The 15066-nt window shown below is 39.2% G+C and overlaps 1 protein-coding gene across 1 annotated transcript; it reads right to left on the minus strand.

Annotated features, from left to right (window-relative positions):
* Nucleotides 1-5121: 5121 nt before the first annotated feature.
* Nucleotides 5122-6051, minus strand: LOC127188556 (olfactory receptor 4X2-like). Its single transcript, XM_051144992.1, has one exon. It carries the CDS (start codon nucleotides 6049-6051, stop codon nucleotides 5122-5124), a length of 930 nt encoding a protein of 309 aa, XP_051000949.1.
* Nucleotides 6052-15066: the final 9015 nt, after the last annotated feature.

Below are 15066 nucleotides of genomic sequence, written 5' to 3' on the forward strand. Positions count from 1 at the left end.
TAGAGAAAGGAGTCTTTTATTTAGACAAAAAATAGGGAAATCTTACAAGATATTTGATCATCCTGTGAACCCCAAGACTGTGTGTTGGAAAAACCTGTTTCTGGTTGTGGTGTGGTTAAGCCCTAGCACACACCTTTAATCCAAGATCTTTCTATAAGTAGTATTAAATAAAATCGACCATTGGTCAGCAGGTGGAGCAAAGCAACCAGTTGACAGTGAGTAAACATGGGGGCGAAAAACCTTAGACAGTAAGAGGAAGTCCAGAGGATGGATAGAGAGATGCACAGGAAGTAGAAAGGAGAGAGATTCAGTTTGAAGGGTTTTAAGACAGAACAGAAAAGGAAACAGACATCGGCTGAGTCGCTGGGGTCCTGACCAGGGATGAGGGAAGGGCTTGATGACAGGTGGATGCTAAAGGGACAAGAAAAGAAAGGGAGGAATGAGTGGGGCACAGGGATTGGGAGGAGTTTACAGCCTGACTGACTGGCAGTCAGAGTGCTTCTTTATTTATACAGAACCCAGCAGGCAGGGATAGATGCATATTGTTCTAAAACATAGATCATATCAGTGTGTGTGTGAGCGCGCGCGCCCAAACATGTGTGAGCCATCATTAATAAACTATGATAGATCAGAATTATCTTTTACAATCATTTTTCCTCATCAGCCTGATAACCCAGTTTTTAACATTGAAGATTAACATTTAATATTGAAGATTCAACGGTGTATTTTGTCAAAGCATGACAGTTCTCACACTGGTAGCTCTTGGGGTTTCAAGGGCACTAGACAGAAACAAAATCTCAAAACCAGCCTGGGCAGATTGTCACGTCCCAAGCAGTATACTATTAACTGTTAATAGTCAGAGTGCAAATTGTCACTAGGCCCAAGAAAAACCTTCAGGCCAAAGTTGCTGCAGTTATTATTCAATTCCTGCCATAATACAATGTTTTTATTTTATGTATTTGTAGAATTTATTTATATATCTAATCTTGGTATTCTTTGTTCCTTGGCCATACAACACCATAGTGGCCCTGTATGAGTTAACTTTTTCTAAGAAAGGGAGGTTTTAATATTTTATTCTTTTATCATTTACCCACACCATTCTCTGTCCATTATTATATATATATAAAAAAAGAGGCTCTTAATTTGTCCTGCTGCCAACTTCTCTAGACTACCACAGAATAATTTTTACCTTTATAACCTTACTCTGTTTTGATTATCTTGTTCCTGAGTAAGGAACATCCAGGGGCAGATATGCCAAAGAGTATCTTTGAGTCAGAGCCTCAGAAGGAGGTCTCTGGCATAATTATTTGAGTCGCAACCTCCAGGGAATAAAGAAGATCTTCAAGTGGGAACAGATAAGGAGGGGAAGCTTAGAAGCCATGTTTCTGGGAGAGGAAAGTTTTATCAGTCCAATATCCCCAAGTTGTACAATAGAAGCCCCCTAAGCATGTGACATGTAGAGATCAAGGCCAGGAAGTGGGGGGAGGGGGTGGTACCACAGTGATTACATCACTCAGCCCAGCTTTACTGGAGTTGGCCTTATGACTATCACTGTTCCCATTAGATATGGCTATGGCACTGAGTAAGGACAACTGGGTGCTTTCTCTGCCTCTCTGAGCTAGTAGGCTATCACCCCAGCGTCTGGCTCTTGAGTCTTTATTAGTAAAATTGAACATTTTGGATTTTGTTTAAAAACAACAGACTTGTGTAAGTAAACCAAGGCTGATGGAATAGAGTAGAGGAATATAGCCAATGGTTACTTTCTTCCCAACTCCACACACAGGTGCACACACGCAAACACACTACTGAGTACTTAATGGAGCACACATCCTCTGAAAGAAAGAAGACACCTGTCTAATTTACAACAGTTTGACCATTTTACTACAAAATAGTTTGTCTTACAAGACAGTCAAGAAGTATAAGGAATTTATGTTTACTCTTATTCTCAGTTCCCTGAGGATCAGCATTGTGTGTGTGTGTGTGTGTGTGTGTGTGTGTGTGTGTGTTATTTATCATTCTTGGACTCATTGAGTAAGCATAAAAAGGTGGCTAGAATTTTTCTAATGCAGAGGAAATAAAGGAGAGCAGGCCAAAAAAATACAAATACAATACATAGCTCTATGACTAAGTCTAGAGACTGGATGTAAAGCATAAAACTATGTATGGCATGTTAACAATGCTATAGTATCTGCTGATATTTTATTATAATTATTAATTTTAGCCAGAAAAAAAGCAGCAAATTCTGGAAGGTGATAGCTTTATTAATTTTCTTCACTACATGAATATTATTTTTAAACCACCCAAATTTAAGGCTACTGAAATAAATAATGGCAAATCCACTTGGTAAATACAAGAAAACTATAAGAAAAAAGAAATATTATCTTGAATTAATACAGAAAAATTTTTAAGGATACTGTTAATAAAGATGATAGATATCTTTATTTTCTTCACTGTACAAAACTTTACACTGGGTTTATGTACATCAAAAGAGCATGATGGGTACCTTAAGCAAATATAATTGAAGTAATTTTTTATTTAATAGTCTTTATATTTTTTGATAATTTTATACATGAGCATATTGCACCTACTTTACTCCTGAACTTTCTTTTTCACATTCTAAGTACTCCATCCCTCCCAAACCCATGATCTCCTTTTTGTTACATGTGTAGACATATACATAAGTAATGTGTGTATACAGTACATACGTGTGTGTGTGTGCATGCACCTGTGCACATGTATATATAACCTACTGAGTCCATTTAACTTTGCCCATATGTGCATGTGCCCAACACTAACCACATTGAATTGGATGGTGTGTGTGCAAATTTGCCTCTGAAGACCATTGACTCTTAGCAGCTATTAACTTCCTATAGCTCTTCCTCAAGAGTTGGAACCATGTGTTATTTTCCTTAGATGCATTGGCATATCAAACAACAGAGAAATTCAAAATAAATGAACTCTGTCCCTACTATGTACAAGATTCTATTTAAGAATCCAGTACCCTATCCCCAACTCACCAATTATACAATAAACGTGTGACTTATACAAATTTAATATTCTATATTTATATTCAAAATATCATGTAAATTTTGTATGTTTAATTAGAAAGTTCCATGTTTTAGAATTTCATACTCTACGTATGATTTTAAAGTGCCTAGTAATTATGTTGGCAAAGGAGCAAGTATGGAATACAGAAGCACCACAAAAATATTTATTATTTGATATTTAAGGTAGATTGCTTAAAATGTTATTAATATAGATTTCAAATATTGATTTTGAGGGACTTTAAGTAAATATGTCAAATGTATATATATTGTAAGAGCTCACCTGGTTTAATTATGCTAACTCACAGGACCATAATTTGTGATTCAATTATAAATGCTCTCTGTCATTAAAAAGATAGCATATCTACAGTATTCATATTAAATCATTAAAATATTCAATATCTTCATCAACTATGACTAATAGTTTGTTAAGTCATAGTGTTATATTGTCCTTCCCCTAGTTTCATATGTTTTAGAATAAAGAATCCAATAATCACACCAAATGTCAGTGAAAATATGTTGTATTTCCAAATATTTGATTAGATTTATTTTAAATGTAAATTTTTTATTTTGATGTCTTGAATGATTTGTTTTTATCTAGATAGAGCACATAAACCACAACTTTAATTTTTGCTAATATCCAACCAGATAATTATACAACTCAATCATAGTCATTTTTCTTGCTTGCTCTACTTTGTGTTACTAATAAATTATTTAGACAAAAATTTTAATGCATATATTCTAAAAACTTTTAAAACTGCTACCTACTATCCAGTTATCCCTATTAATTTAATAAGAAATTCCTAAATCCAAAAATGTTTCCTAAGATGAATTGGTGTCATTTTCATAGTTAACAAACTAGCATTTACACAATTCCACTACTTCATCTAGAAAAATCTGACCCAGGAACATACATTTCATTCAGTTGTCATCATCAGTTCATTAATGGAAAAACTCTTTTTTTGGTGATAACAGGCCTTTTATTGAAAATATTTTTTAATGAAAAAGACTCAGGAATCATCATAGGAATTCATTTATTTGCTTTCCAGAATTGGAAAATTAAATATGCATTTATTCTGAGGATTGGATCCCTAAGTGGGAAGCTAGCTGGAGGTACTGGGAACACGGTTGACTGCCAACAAGGAGAACAAGCTGAGAGGAACAGGGAAGACAGAGAGAGCATTGAGGATGCTGGAGAGCAAAGAAAAGAATAAGAGTACATGAAGAGTGGAACGCGGGCTAGGCTTCAAAGGAGAAAGGACACAGAAAGGGCAACTGACATGAAGAGTGGAACAGGGGCCAGGCTTCAAAGGAGAAAGGACACAAAAAGGGCAACTGACATGAACAAACATTGTAAGCTTTATGCAAGACACTCCTACTAAAAGAACAAAGAAAGGGCTACCTAGCAAAACCTCACCCTTCATCAAGGTAATTTTTTTCTCACATAATATGTGCTTATGATGGTTTCTCCTCCCTCTATTCCTCCAAGTTCCTCCCTATCTCCCCTCCCCTCCATAGTCAACCCTCTTCAGTCTCTCATTAGAAATAAAGAAGGTTTATAGGGGATAATAATAAAAATAAAATAAAAATTAACACATTGGAATAGGACAAAACAAGCCAACAGAAGAAAACAAGCCCATGAAAAGATAAATGAAACAAATATTGATACAGAGCCCCACTCACTGCATACTCAGTAATGCTATAAAAGCACTAAACTGGAAGCCCTCAAATACAGGGAAAGGGCCTGTAGCATAAAAAGAAAGAATAATATATATTTTAATATATTTTATATAAAATACATATTTCATATATTATATATCTGTCAAGATACAATGAAATAGCCAATTAATTCATTTATTTCTTTGCTACAATATCATAGATAGTCACAGGAAGGCAAACAATCTAAAATACCTAATTATGTAAGAGTATTTTGGTAACAGGAACTAATTTATAAATATCTTAGTTATCAGTTTAACTTATCAGTTGAAATAATGTTAAATGAGCCTTCCTTTCACTCGCTGTGCCCATCAGTTTGGACTCACCACCATTCCAATACCAAATAGCTAATATCCAGTCTCTATTTCTCCTCTACTTTCATTGTTCTGATCCATAGACTCTTCATGGCTTTCTTCACTTCTGCATTTCTCAGGGAGTAGATGACAGGGTTGAGGAGGGGAGTTATCACTGTGTAGAACACAGCTACCATCTTGTCTACAGGCAGGGTAGCAGACGGCCTCAGATAGATGAAGACGCATGGACCAAAGAACAACATAACCACAGTGACATGGGAGCCACAGGTGGACAGAGCTTTGCGCCGTCCCTCAGAGCTCTGAGTTCTCAGATGGAACAAGATGACCACATAGGATGCTAAGAGGACCACAAAGCTGATCACGGACAGTGTTCCCCCATTGGCAACAATCAGCAGACCAATGAGGAAGGTGTCTGAGCAGACAAGTTTAAGCACAGGAAGCAAGTCACAGAAATAATGGTCAATGACATTGGGGCCACAGAAGGGCAAGCGGAAGATGAGAAGGATCTGGGCAAAGGAATGCACAAAGCCTCCCATCCATGCTGTTCCCACGAGGACTGCACATACCTGTCTGTTCATGATGCTGGTGTAGTGCAGGGGCTTGCAGATGGCCACATAGCGGTCATAGGCCATCACCGTGAGCAGGAAAATCTCAGCGCCGCCAAAGAAATGCATGAAGAAAAGCTGTGTCATGCAGCCCCACACAGATATGGATTTCTTTTCAGCTAGGAGATCCAAGATGAGTTTGGGGGCTGTCGTGGAGGAATAGCAGATCTCCACAAAGGAGAGGTAGCTGAGGAAGAAGTACATGGGGGACCCAAGACTTCTGCTGGCTGCCACGGTGACCACCATGAGGAGATTCCCCAGCACAATGGCTGTGTACAAGAGCAGAAACATCACAAAACAAACTATCTGTACCTCTTGATTGTCAGTGAGTCCCAGAAAAATAAATTCAGTCACATTGTGTACGTTAGCCATGAGGGAGCAAGTCGGGTGGTTTGTTCTGAAATGATACAAATGGCTTTATGAAATAGGTAAATTACATTTTAAAAATCTTTTGCAGGAAGCCTGTGGACTAAGTGTTAAAAGATGAGGAGTTAATAATTAAAATAAGAGCATACCAAAAAAGACAGAGAAATTGTGGATGCGTTGTGTAATTGTGCAGAAAGTAACTAAATGTGAAACTGAAGAAAACGGATACCCCTGATATGTGAAGAGGTGTCTAGAGACTTTGAACTTTACTACAGTCGATAAAGAATCATCAAAAATGTCTCAACCTAGGATCAAATAACCTTGTTTGCATAGAGTGGAGTCAAAGAGGGGTGCCCAATCACAAACTCAGTAAATCCACCACACGGCACAGCCGAGAGAGTGCTGTCGTATCCAAGCTTTCCTAGGTATTCTGAACATGTTTACTGTGCTTTCCCCTACAAGTTTCCTTTTTTGCCTTTCTCCTGGCTTACCGGGCGTGGTCTTCAACCTCTCATGCTCTTATTAGTGTCTTCTGAAGACGTGTCTACGAGGTACCTCTGTTGACATTCAGCACTCTGAAGAGGATAAGCCTGTACACAGTGATAGTCTGAGATCTCAAGGTTTTCACTGTCTACAGTTGCTTACTTGATGACATCATCATAGTTCACCTTTGCTGGCATGCTCTTTTCCTCCATACTTATGCCCCCAGTGTCAGGAGTCTGACATCCTTTCACAGTGCCCACTCATGTTCTGGGACATCCTTTCCTAGGTCCTCAGGAAATCACCCAGACTGCCATTGACTGATCTGAAAACTATCCTGGTACATGCTAGACTTAGACCAAAGTAGTTGAGAACTATCTGCATCCACAGAGCCTCTCCTATAGCAGAACTGCAGAGTGCCTGACAGTAGGAGTCATATGACTTCCACTCATATCACAAAGCTCCCCCTCCTTCAGGCATCAGACTGGTGAGATGATTTAGTTTGTCGTGGGCCAAGACAGATACACTGCTACAAACACAGAAACAAGAAGAGGGTGGGGACCAAAAGCCCATTTATGAAGGAAGGCACTGCTCAGAGGCAGGACTCCTGGCCTCACACAGTCAGGTTTTCTTGAGTGGAAATTGTGGGATATTCAGAAGGTTCATTAACTTCTTAGAGGCTATTATTCCAAGCAATAATATACAAATGACATGTTCTTCAGGGCCTGAGACCATATACCCCATCCCCAGGCTCCTGGTACAGGTTGAGTTCTCCTTACATAACTCCGTGTGTGTGTGTGTGTGTGTGTGTGTGTGTGTGTGTGTGTGTGTGTGTGTGTGTGTTTCAAAGATAGGAACTCCACAACCTGGTATCTCCACAGGTCCTCACAGTCACTGGGCCCTCTTCCCTCGTGGCATTTTTGGAATCATAGCACTTACTGAATCATAGTTATTTATGTAGTCATCTCTCTTAACTATCGTGTGAGCTTCCATAAGGCAGAGACTATTTCTTTCTCAACACTTCATTGCTAGTACTTTCTGTATCCCATGGCACTACTCCCTTTTCTTTGAAAGTAGGCATCACATACTCAAGAAGCCCATGAACACAAACTAAATTTACACCAGGATTCTTGTGATTTTGCTGCTCTGAACATACAGATGGAAAAAAAAAAGCGTCTGGGCTCACACTCTTTTCTCCGTGAGCCAATGGAGAAACACTAGGGCAACTATGACCTACCCGTCTCCCTGGAGTAGCAGGATAGATCTGCTCCCCTTGCAGCCTTTAGACATGGAGATGCAGAGAATAGATATAGATATAGATATAGATATAGATATAGAGGGTCTAGGACCTCGACTCTACCTGAGTTTTAAGTAAAAGAAAAAGTGACTTGCCTCCCAGGTGTTCCATAGGAAACTGGGCACTCAGACAGCTCAGCCTGAAGTTCATTCTGCCTACATTATCAAGGGAGAATCCATGATCAGGTGAGAGGGAGGAGGTCCCCAGAGATCTGTAAATGTTCCCCTTCCTAATAAGATGGAGTGTCTCTTGGGAAGCAGGACCTCGAATTCATCTATAAGAAACAACATCAGAAATCAGAGAGAAATACAACCCAGTTGAATTCCGCCAGTGTTCACAGAACACTGACCTACAAGGTTCTGTTAGAAGGTTGAGAATTCACCTACCCATCCTAAATTTAATCTGGTGGCTTCACCTAAAATGACACACCTGACAAAAGAGGCCCAAGGTTTAGGAAACATACATGTCAAGAAATTCGAAAAGCATTGCCTGTGGTGGAAAAAAAAAAAAAACAGACAAAAATAGTATGAAACAGAGACTCTCAGCTAACGATGGCCTTGCCTCAGAGGGGGTCTGGTTCAGTCTAATGGCACTTTCCTGTTGTCCAACCCAGTTGAGAAGAAAAATTCCAATGACATTTAAAAAGTAGAGACCAAGGATGCAGAGAAATCTCTTACAAGGCGGAAAGCACACTCCTACATAACAAAGAATAGCCCAAACTGAAAAGGCCATAGACCTCCCGTTGAGATAAGCTGGAATAGAGAAATTTAATTTGCTCTAAACTGATAATCATTAAAGATGTCATGTTAGTAGATTGCATGAGAGTCCATTATTCTGCTTTGAGCATGCCTTACATGTACTTGGTTTTCTGTGACAAAACATCTTAAAGATGCTATAAAAGCATTTTTTCAAACAAAATATCCTCTATGTAAATGCAACTCATAAAAGCTCAAACTTGAATAAAGATTAAACAAAGTGTATTAAAGTTAAACTTATTATTCATAAGGAAAGCATAAGACCTATTAAGAGTGAAGAAAAAGTGAAACTTCCTTTTGCATGTTTAACTCCTGAATAAAAGCAAAGACTCACAGAAACGAAGGAACTTGAATAATCAGGGTTGTAACAGACCCATGGTAAACAGCACTGGCTGCTCTTCCAGAAGATTGAGGTTTGATTCCTGGCACACACACAGCAGCTAAAAAAAAAAAATCATTAACTCAAGTTGCAGGGAATTTGATGCATTTTTTCAGGTCTTTTGGTCTGGCTTGGTTTGCTTTGGTTTGGTTTGTGGTTTGGGGGTTTGGTTTTTAGTTTACATTTTTTTCTTTATTTGAGGTCGTTTTGTTTTTGTTTTGTTTATTTTTGGGTTTGGTGGGTATTTTTTAGATGGGGTCTCTCTACATAATCATGGTTGTCCTGGAACTCACTATGTAGACCAGGCTGACTGCAAACCCACAGAAATCCACCTGCCTCTGCCTCTAGAGTTCTGGGATTAAAGGTATACACCACCACTTTGTAGGTGTAGCTCCTGATATTACTACTTGACACAATTTTATGGAAACAATTTTGCAGATCCCTCTTCCATAATGTTCCCTGAGCCTTAGGTGAAGAAGTGTTAGACAGACAGACAGACAGACAGACAGAAAGACAGACAGATAGATGATAGATATTGTGGTTGGGCTCCATGGTTGCATTTTGATTGGTTATGGTTTTCTGTTGTGGCCTCTCTCTTTTGTAAAAAGAAGTGTCCTTGATGATGATTAAAGCTATACTTACCTGTGAGTATAGGGACAAATGTTTATAGATTGTTGTTAAAGATTGTGCCAGTTTACCGCATTAGTAGCTGTAGACACTCCTACAGTTACCATTATTTCATTAGCAGCACTGAGTAGTTAGCTAGGCTCCCTTTCCAGGAGTGGTTTCTCTCTTCTTGAACAAGTCTTAAGTCAAATTATGGAACTATTGGCTACTATCAAGTTGTACATTGCCTACTACTGAACCCTGAGGACTATCATGCCGTGTTTCTCATTGACGTCATTTGTGGGCATCATAGCTAAGGAGAATTGTTGATTGTTTCCCTCCTTTAGAAGCTTGCATGGTGACTTCTGGTACCATAAAAGCTAGTCCTCAGGAAGGCGGCATTCAGATGAGTTCCAGCTGAAAGGTCTCAGGGTCCTGTGTCTGAAGGGCATGGAGTATTCAGCACTAGGGATTAACCTGCCACCTCTGAGGAGAAACCAAGGGCAGCACCAATGTAATGTGTGTTTTGGGGAGTCTCTTGGAAAGCCCTGGTTAACAACTCAAATGAGAGCTTCTCGTGTCTGGTATTTCAGGTGGGAAGGTTGTTGGATGGTCATTAGAGTCTTGGAAAGAGCAACTCCGACCCAGAGAAAAGCTTTTCTTTAGCTCTTTTCCTTCTGTTAATTTTTTTAGTCCTTTCTCAATATTTTGCTTTATGTTTTCGGATTCTATTTCATTATTACTCCTTAGTTACCTGTTCGTTTTCTAACAAGAGACAGAAAGGGAGTTTGTCTGGAAGAGAAAAGAATTGGGGATGAATGGGAGGAGTCGGGAGAGGGGAACCATAATCACAATATATTGTTGGGAAAAGCTACTTTCAACTTAAAAAAAAAAAAGGAAAAAGAAAAGTTCACTAAAACTATATATGCATATTTATATGTACAGTATGTAGATTAGGGGTTTGCTGTTCTGGCATCTTTATGAAATGGTAAATGGCTCAACTGGTGTGTATTTATTCTGGGTCTTCAGTTTTGTTCCATTTGTCTACATGCCAACTTTTTCTGTCAGTACTATATTACTTTCATTACTTTACATCTGTACTGTATCTTAAGATCTGAAATTGTAATCTCTCCAGCATTGTTCTTTTTGTTCAAGGTGTCTTGTGGTTCCATATGAATTTTAGCATATCTTTTCTGTTTCTGTGAATGAGGTAGGGATTTGGGTTTGGATTGCATTTGACTCTGCAAATAGCTTTTAGCAGGATGGCTAGTTTCCTAACGTTAATGTCACCAGGCCAATGAGCGTGGGATGTCTTTTCGTTTTCTATTATCTTTCCCTGTCTCTCTCTTCATAGGTTTAGGTTTCTCATTATAGAGGTTCTTCGCTTCCTTAGCTAGATTTACTATTCCTATATATCTTATTTTCCTTGAGTCTACTGTAAACGGGAGTGTGCTGTGACCTTCTTCTCTGTGTGCTTGCTATTAGTGTGTAGAAAAGCTATTGATTTGTGTAAGGTAATTGCTTATCCTGCCACATTGGTGACTTCTTTCATCATTTCTAGAAGTTTTCTGGTAGAACTTTTGGGATCTCTGATATGTAGTAGCATAGCACCCGCAAATATAGTTGGTCTCCTTCTTTCCTTATTGTAATCCTCACTTGTAAGCATTTCTACAGGACTGGGAAGATTTGGAGAGAAGATACTGGCTTGATCTCTCACATAATTGGTGTTTTGCATTGAGATCTGGCTTATAGACTTTCTTTGTTAGATCTTCGGTTTTTTTGTTTTTGTTTTTTTTTTAAGACAGAGCAGGTTGGGAAAGAAGAGAATACATGGGTATGGGCTGAGTCTAGAGATTAGAAACGTTCGAGTGAAATGAAGTCATGTGGGCAAAAGGGACTGAGCTGGTAAACATGATGCTTCCTGTTCAAGCCTGGAGGGTGTTGTGTCTGTCTGGGTGGTAAATTTGACTATGACATGGGAGATACCTCCATTTGAGTAATATGTAGTGAGTATCCTGGCCCAAGACTAGAGCTCCTTTGCCATGCAGATAGGAAAGGCCAGCTTAAGCTAGTGCAGTAGTTATGGGGCCACTGCTAAATCTGGTGATTTGTGGGAAAGGTGTGTGTGGGGATGTCAGGAATATTCACCAGGCTAGCCTTGATGGAGGATATGGGGAGTCAGGATACCAAGTGAGGTGGTGGAGCAGAACAGAAGGTTCATGTGGGTGGTTGCAGGTAGAGCAAGTCCTGGTGGAAACCTAGAGTTTAGCTACTGCACAGGCCGAGGCTGGAGCACTTTCTGAGGGACCCAGGCTAGATATGGCAGATTGTGGGAAAATAAGTATGATATGTGTGGTAGGAGGTACTCACCAGGTTAGAGCCTGGAGGAGGCTGTGGAAAGGAGACTGGTGAAAATAGTGATGAAATGTTTGTTTTCTTACAAAATAGGAAATTAAAATACTTCTCCTTGGGTAGGAGTTTTCCTTTCGAGGAGATGTATTTTTCAATCTGATGCACCAGCCAAGGGCTATGCATGCAGAGGATGTCAGCTCCTACTCAGATGTAGGCAACAGACAGCTCAGTCTCCACATGGATTCCTTACTAAGGGGAAGGGAGGAGAGTATCAGCCATGGACTCTGTTGCCTGCTCTTCGATCAGTTACCCCTGGTGCAGGGTGCAGGATGCAGGATGCAGGATGCAGACAGCCCCGTGAGACTCGATAGTAGGCTGGGGTCAGTTTGTAGGAGAGGAGGGCTCCCTCTTTCTGAGAAATGGGGAGAGAGATATGAGGGAAAGAAGAAGGGAAGGTGGGATCTGGAGGAGACAAAAGAGGGGGTTACTATCACAGTGTAAATTTTTTTTCTTTTTTATTTAATAGAATATCAACTGCATTTGTTTTCTGGATAGAATTACCTAAGAAAGCAATAGCAATCAAAAGGAAAATAAATTATTTTAAGCCTCGGTTATTGAAAGATTTCATGTTAGTTTGGTTCTATTAGGAAAAGTAATATTGATCCTATGTTGCATACAGCCCACATTGTATTGAAGCAATGCCAAGCCGGAGGGGTGTTGCTAAACATTTGTATTTTACCTGAAGGTTTACAAAGAAGATCTACCTCAGCTAAAGCAACAAAGTAAAGAGAAAAACCATGCAGTGCCCTAAATTTTTTTTTAATTTAAAAATAAGTAGTTATGAAAAATACATCTCAAAGCTGGGTGCAGAGACCCACACTTGTAATCCCAGCACTCAGGAAGACAGAGGTAGGAAGATTTCTGTGAGTTCGAAGCCAGCCTGGTCTACAAAGCAAGTCCAGAACATCCAAGGCTACACACTCAGACCCTGGCTAGAAAAAATTACTATATATTTGTTTGCAGGGAGCGGTATATGTATGCCACAGTGCATAAGTGAAGGTCAGCAAACAACTTTCAGGTGTTGATTCACCCCTCCCATCATGTGGGATCTGGGGATCAAATTCAGGTCGTCAGATTGGGCAGCAATCACTTTTATGTCTCACACCTTATTTTTACAGCATCTAATAACTGAAATATGCCAGTTTCCACCAATGAAAAAAGACTTTTATTGGCTGTGGTGTAATCATGCAATGGCATACCACTCAATAAAAAGAATAAGAAATTATTATACGCCACAAGACGAGTAAGTTTCAAAAACATTAAAATCAGAGTAACAACAGATACAAAAATGTTCAACCACAATGCTAGCATTTACATGAACACAACATGACTCTATACGTGATGGATAGAAAGCAGAGCAGCGGCTGGACGGGTAGGAAGTGGTGTGAAGGACACAAGAGACGCCTCCATGTCTTCTCTTAGCTGTTGTGGAAACAGTGTGTGAGTTTGTCAAAAAATCATTTGTCCATTGTCAATTATCCATTGTGCACGAAGCTCCAGCACCCATCATAGCGCAATAAGGTAAACATGGGAATGGAAGGACTTGATGGCGGACAAACACGATAGACGACGTTTCTGCTCTAAATCACTTATTTCTTCACTCCTCTCTTATTTCAGAGTCTGTTGTTGTTTTTTTCTTTTTCAACCAAAATCCAATCTAAATGACATTAAATCTCTACAGCTATACATTAGGAATAATTAATTACTACTATATTAACAGTATAGAACTGCTTTAAACATTCCAGGAAGTAATGGATGTTAAAAGGCTTTGAGTGTGCAAAAGCCGTTTACTCAAATGCGACATGTGTGAATCACTCTAATGGCACAAATTCAAATAGGGAATCAGGGGAATTCACATGCAATTTGTAAAGATGATATCTTTTCCTCACAAGATAATATATTAACACCACTTTAATAGCTATAGCTCAATCAAAGTAACTTCTAAGAAAATTCTCACTTAGTTCCTGGTGTCCTCATATCTGATCCATTCCCCTTCCAAATAATAAATAATATTGCCATCACCTTGATGTCTTTATTCATTGCGTATCTCAGCTCCTGCTGTATGTGACCTGTAATGTAAGGTTACCTAGAGAGAACACACATGTAGAGAGCGAAGAACAAGCTGATGGTTCAATTTGGTCAGCATAGGGAATCACATGTAGAGAGAGAGTCGGGGAAGGAGTCCTGGAACTTTCTTCAAAATTGCAAGGAAACAAGGCAAAACATGAGTGCTTGCCATTGGATGCCAAGATCCTTTAACATACCCAAGTATGGTAACATATGAGAGGAAATGAATAAAAATAAGGTCACCAAACATACAGGTAGCAGGGTAGGGTTCCCTTTATGAACTGAGGTTCCCAGGAAGATGCCACGCCTATGCTTAAGATTCTAAACAACTGGCTGATTAGAATTTTACAATTACGAAGAGTTAGGATGTGGTAGATCCATGCCAAATTATCCTGGGTTAGCTTTAGAGTCACTTATATCTATCCATTGTCCACCTGTGTGCCTCACCTAATGTCCTAGTGGCTATCACATGAATCTTTGGGGGGAACATGTTAACTTAATAGACCACCAACTTGACCAACTCAAAAGCTAAGAATGTCAGCATACACCATCTGAAGCCAATACCAGAGATTCCCCCAGTACTGTCCCATAACCTATCAACCGCTGTTCTCACCAGTGAACTTGGAAAATGCCTTGATTTGTGATTTTTGTTGTTATTGCTGTTGTTCCAAGAACCTGTTGCCAGAGTCAGACATGATGTTTGGCGTAACTGGATCTACTCATATTGGCTCAAGAATAAACTATTTTACTCCTTTTGATGTGAGAATTGTGTTTTGTACCCATATATCGCAGCAATTCTGTTCCTAACATTTCCATGCTACAGATCACTGGGAAAGAGATGTAAAATAGCCCAATTTGAACATACTCCAAAATACTGATATGACATGATGGATTCAAATAAATCAAAAACCATGAACATGTAGACTTTAATCTGTGCCTTCATTGCTGATTAAAGGCAGATTCAAGTTCTAATTGCAGTAGTCACGCTGCTTTTTTGTTTCATGTTTGTAATTTTATTCCAATTT

Source organism: Acomys russatus, chromosome 4, assembly GCF_903995435.1.
Source record: "Acomys russatus chromosome 4, mAcoRus1.1, whole genome shotgun sequence".
NCBI lineage: Eukaryota > Metazoa > Chordata > Mammalia > Rodentia > Muridae > Acomys > Acomys russatus.

Excerpts from the sequence above, each read along its gene's own strand:
- LOC127188556 (XM_051144992.1), bottom strand. The coding sequence starts at position 6,051 with ATGGCTAACGTACACAATGTGACTGAATTTATTTTTCTGGGACTCACT.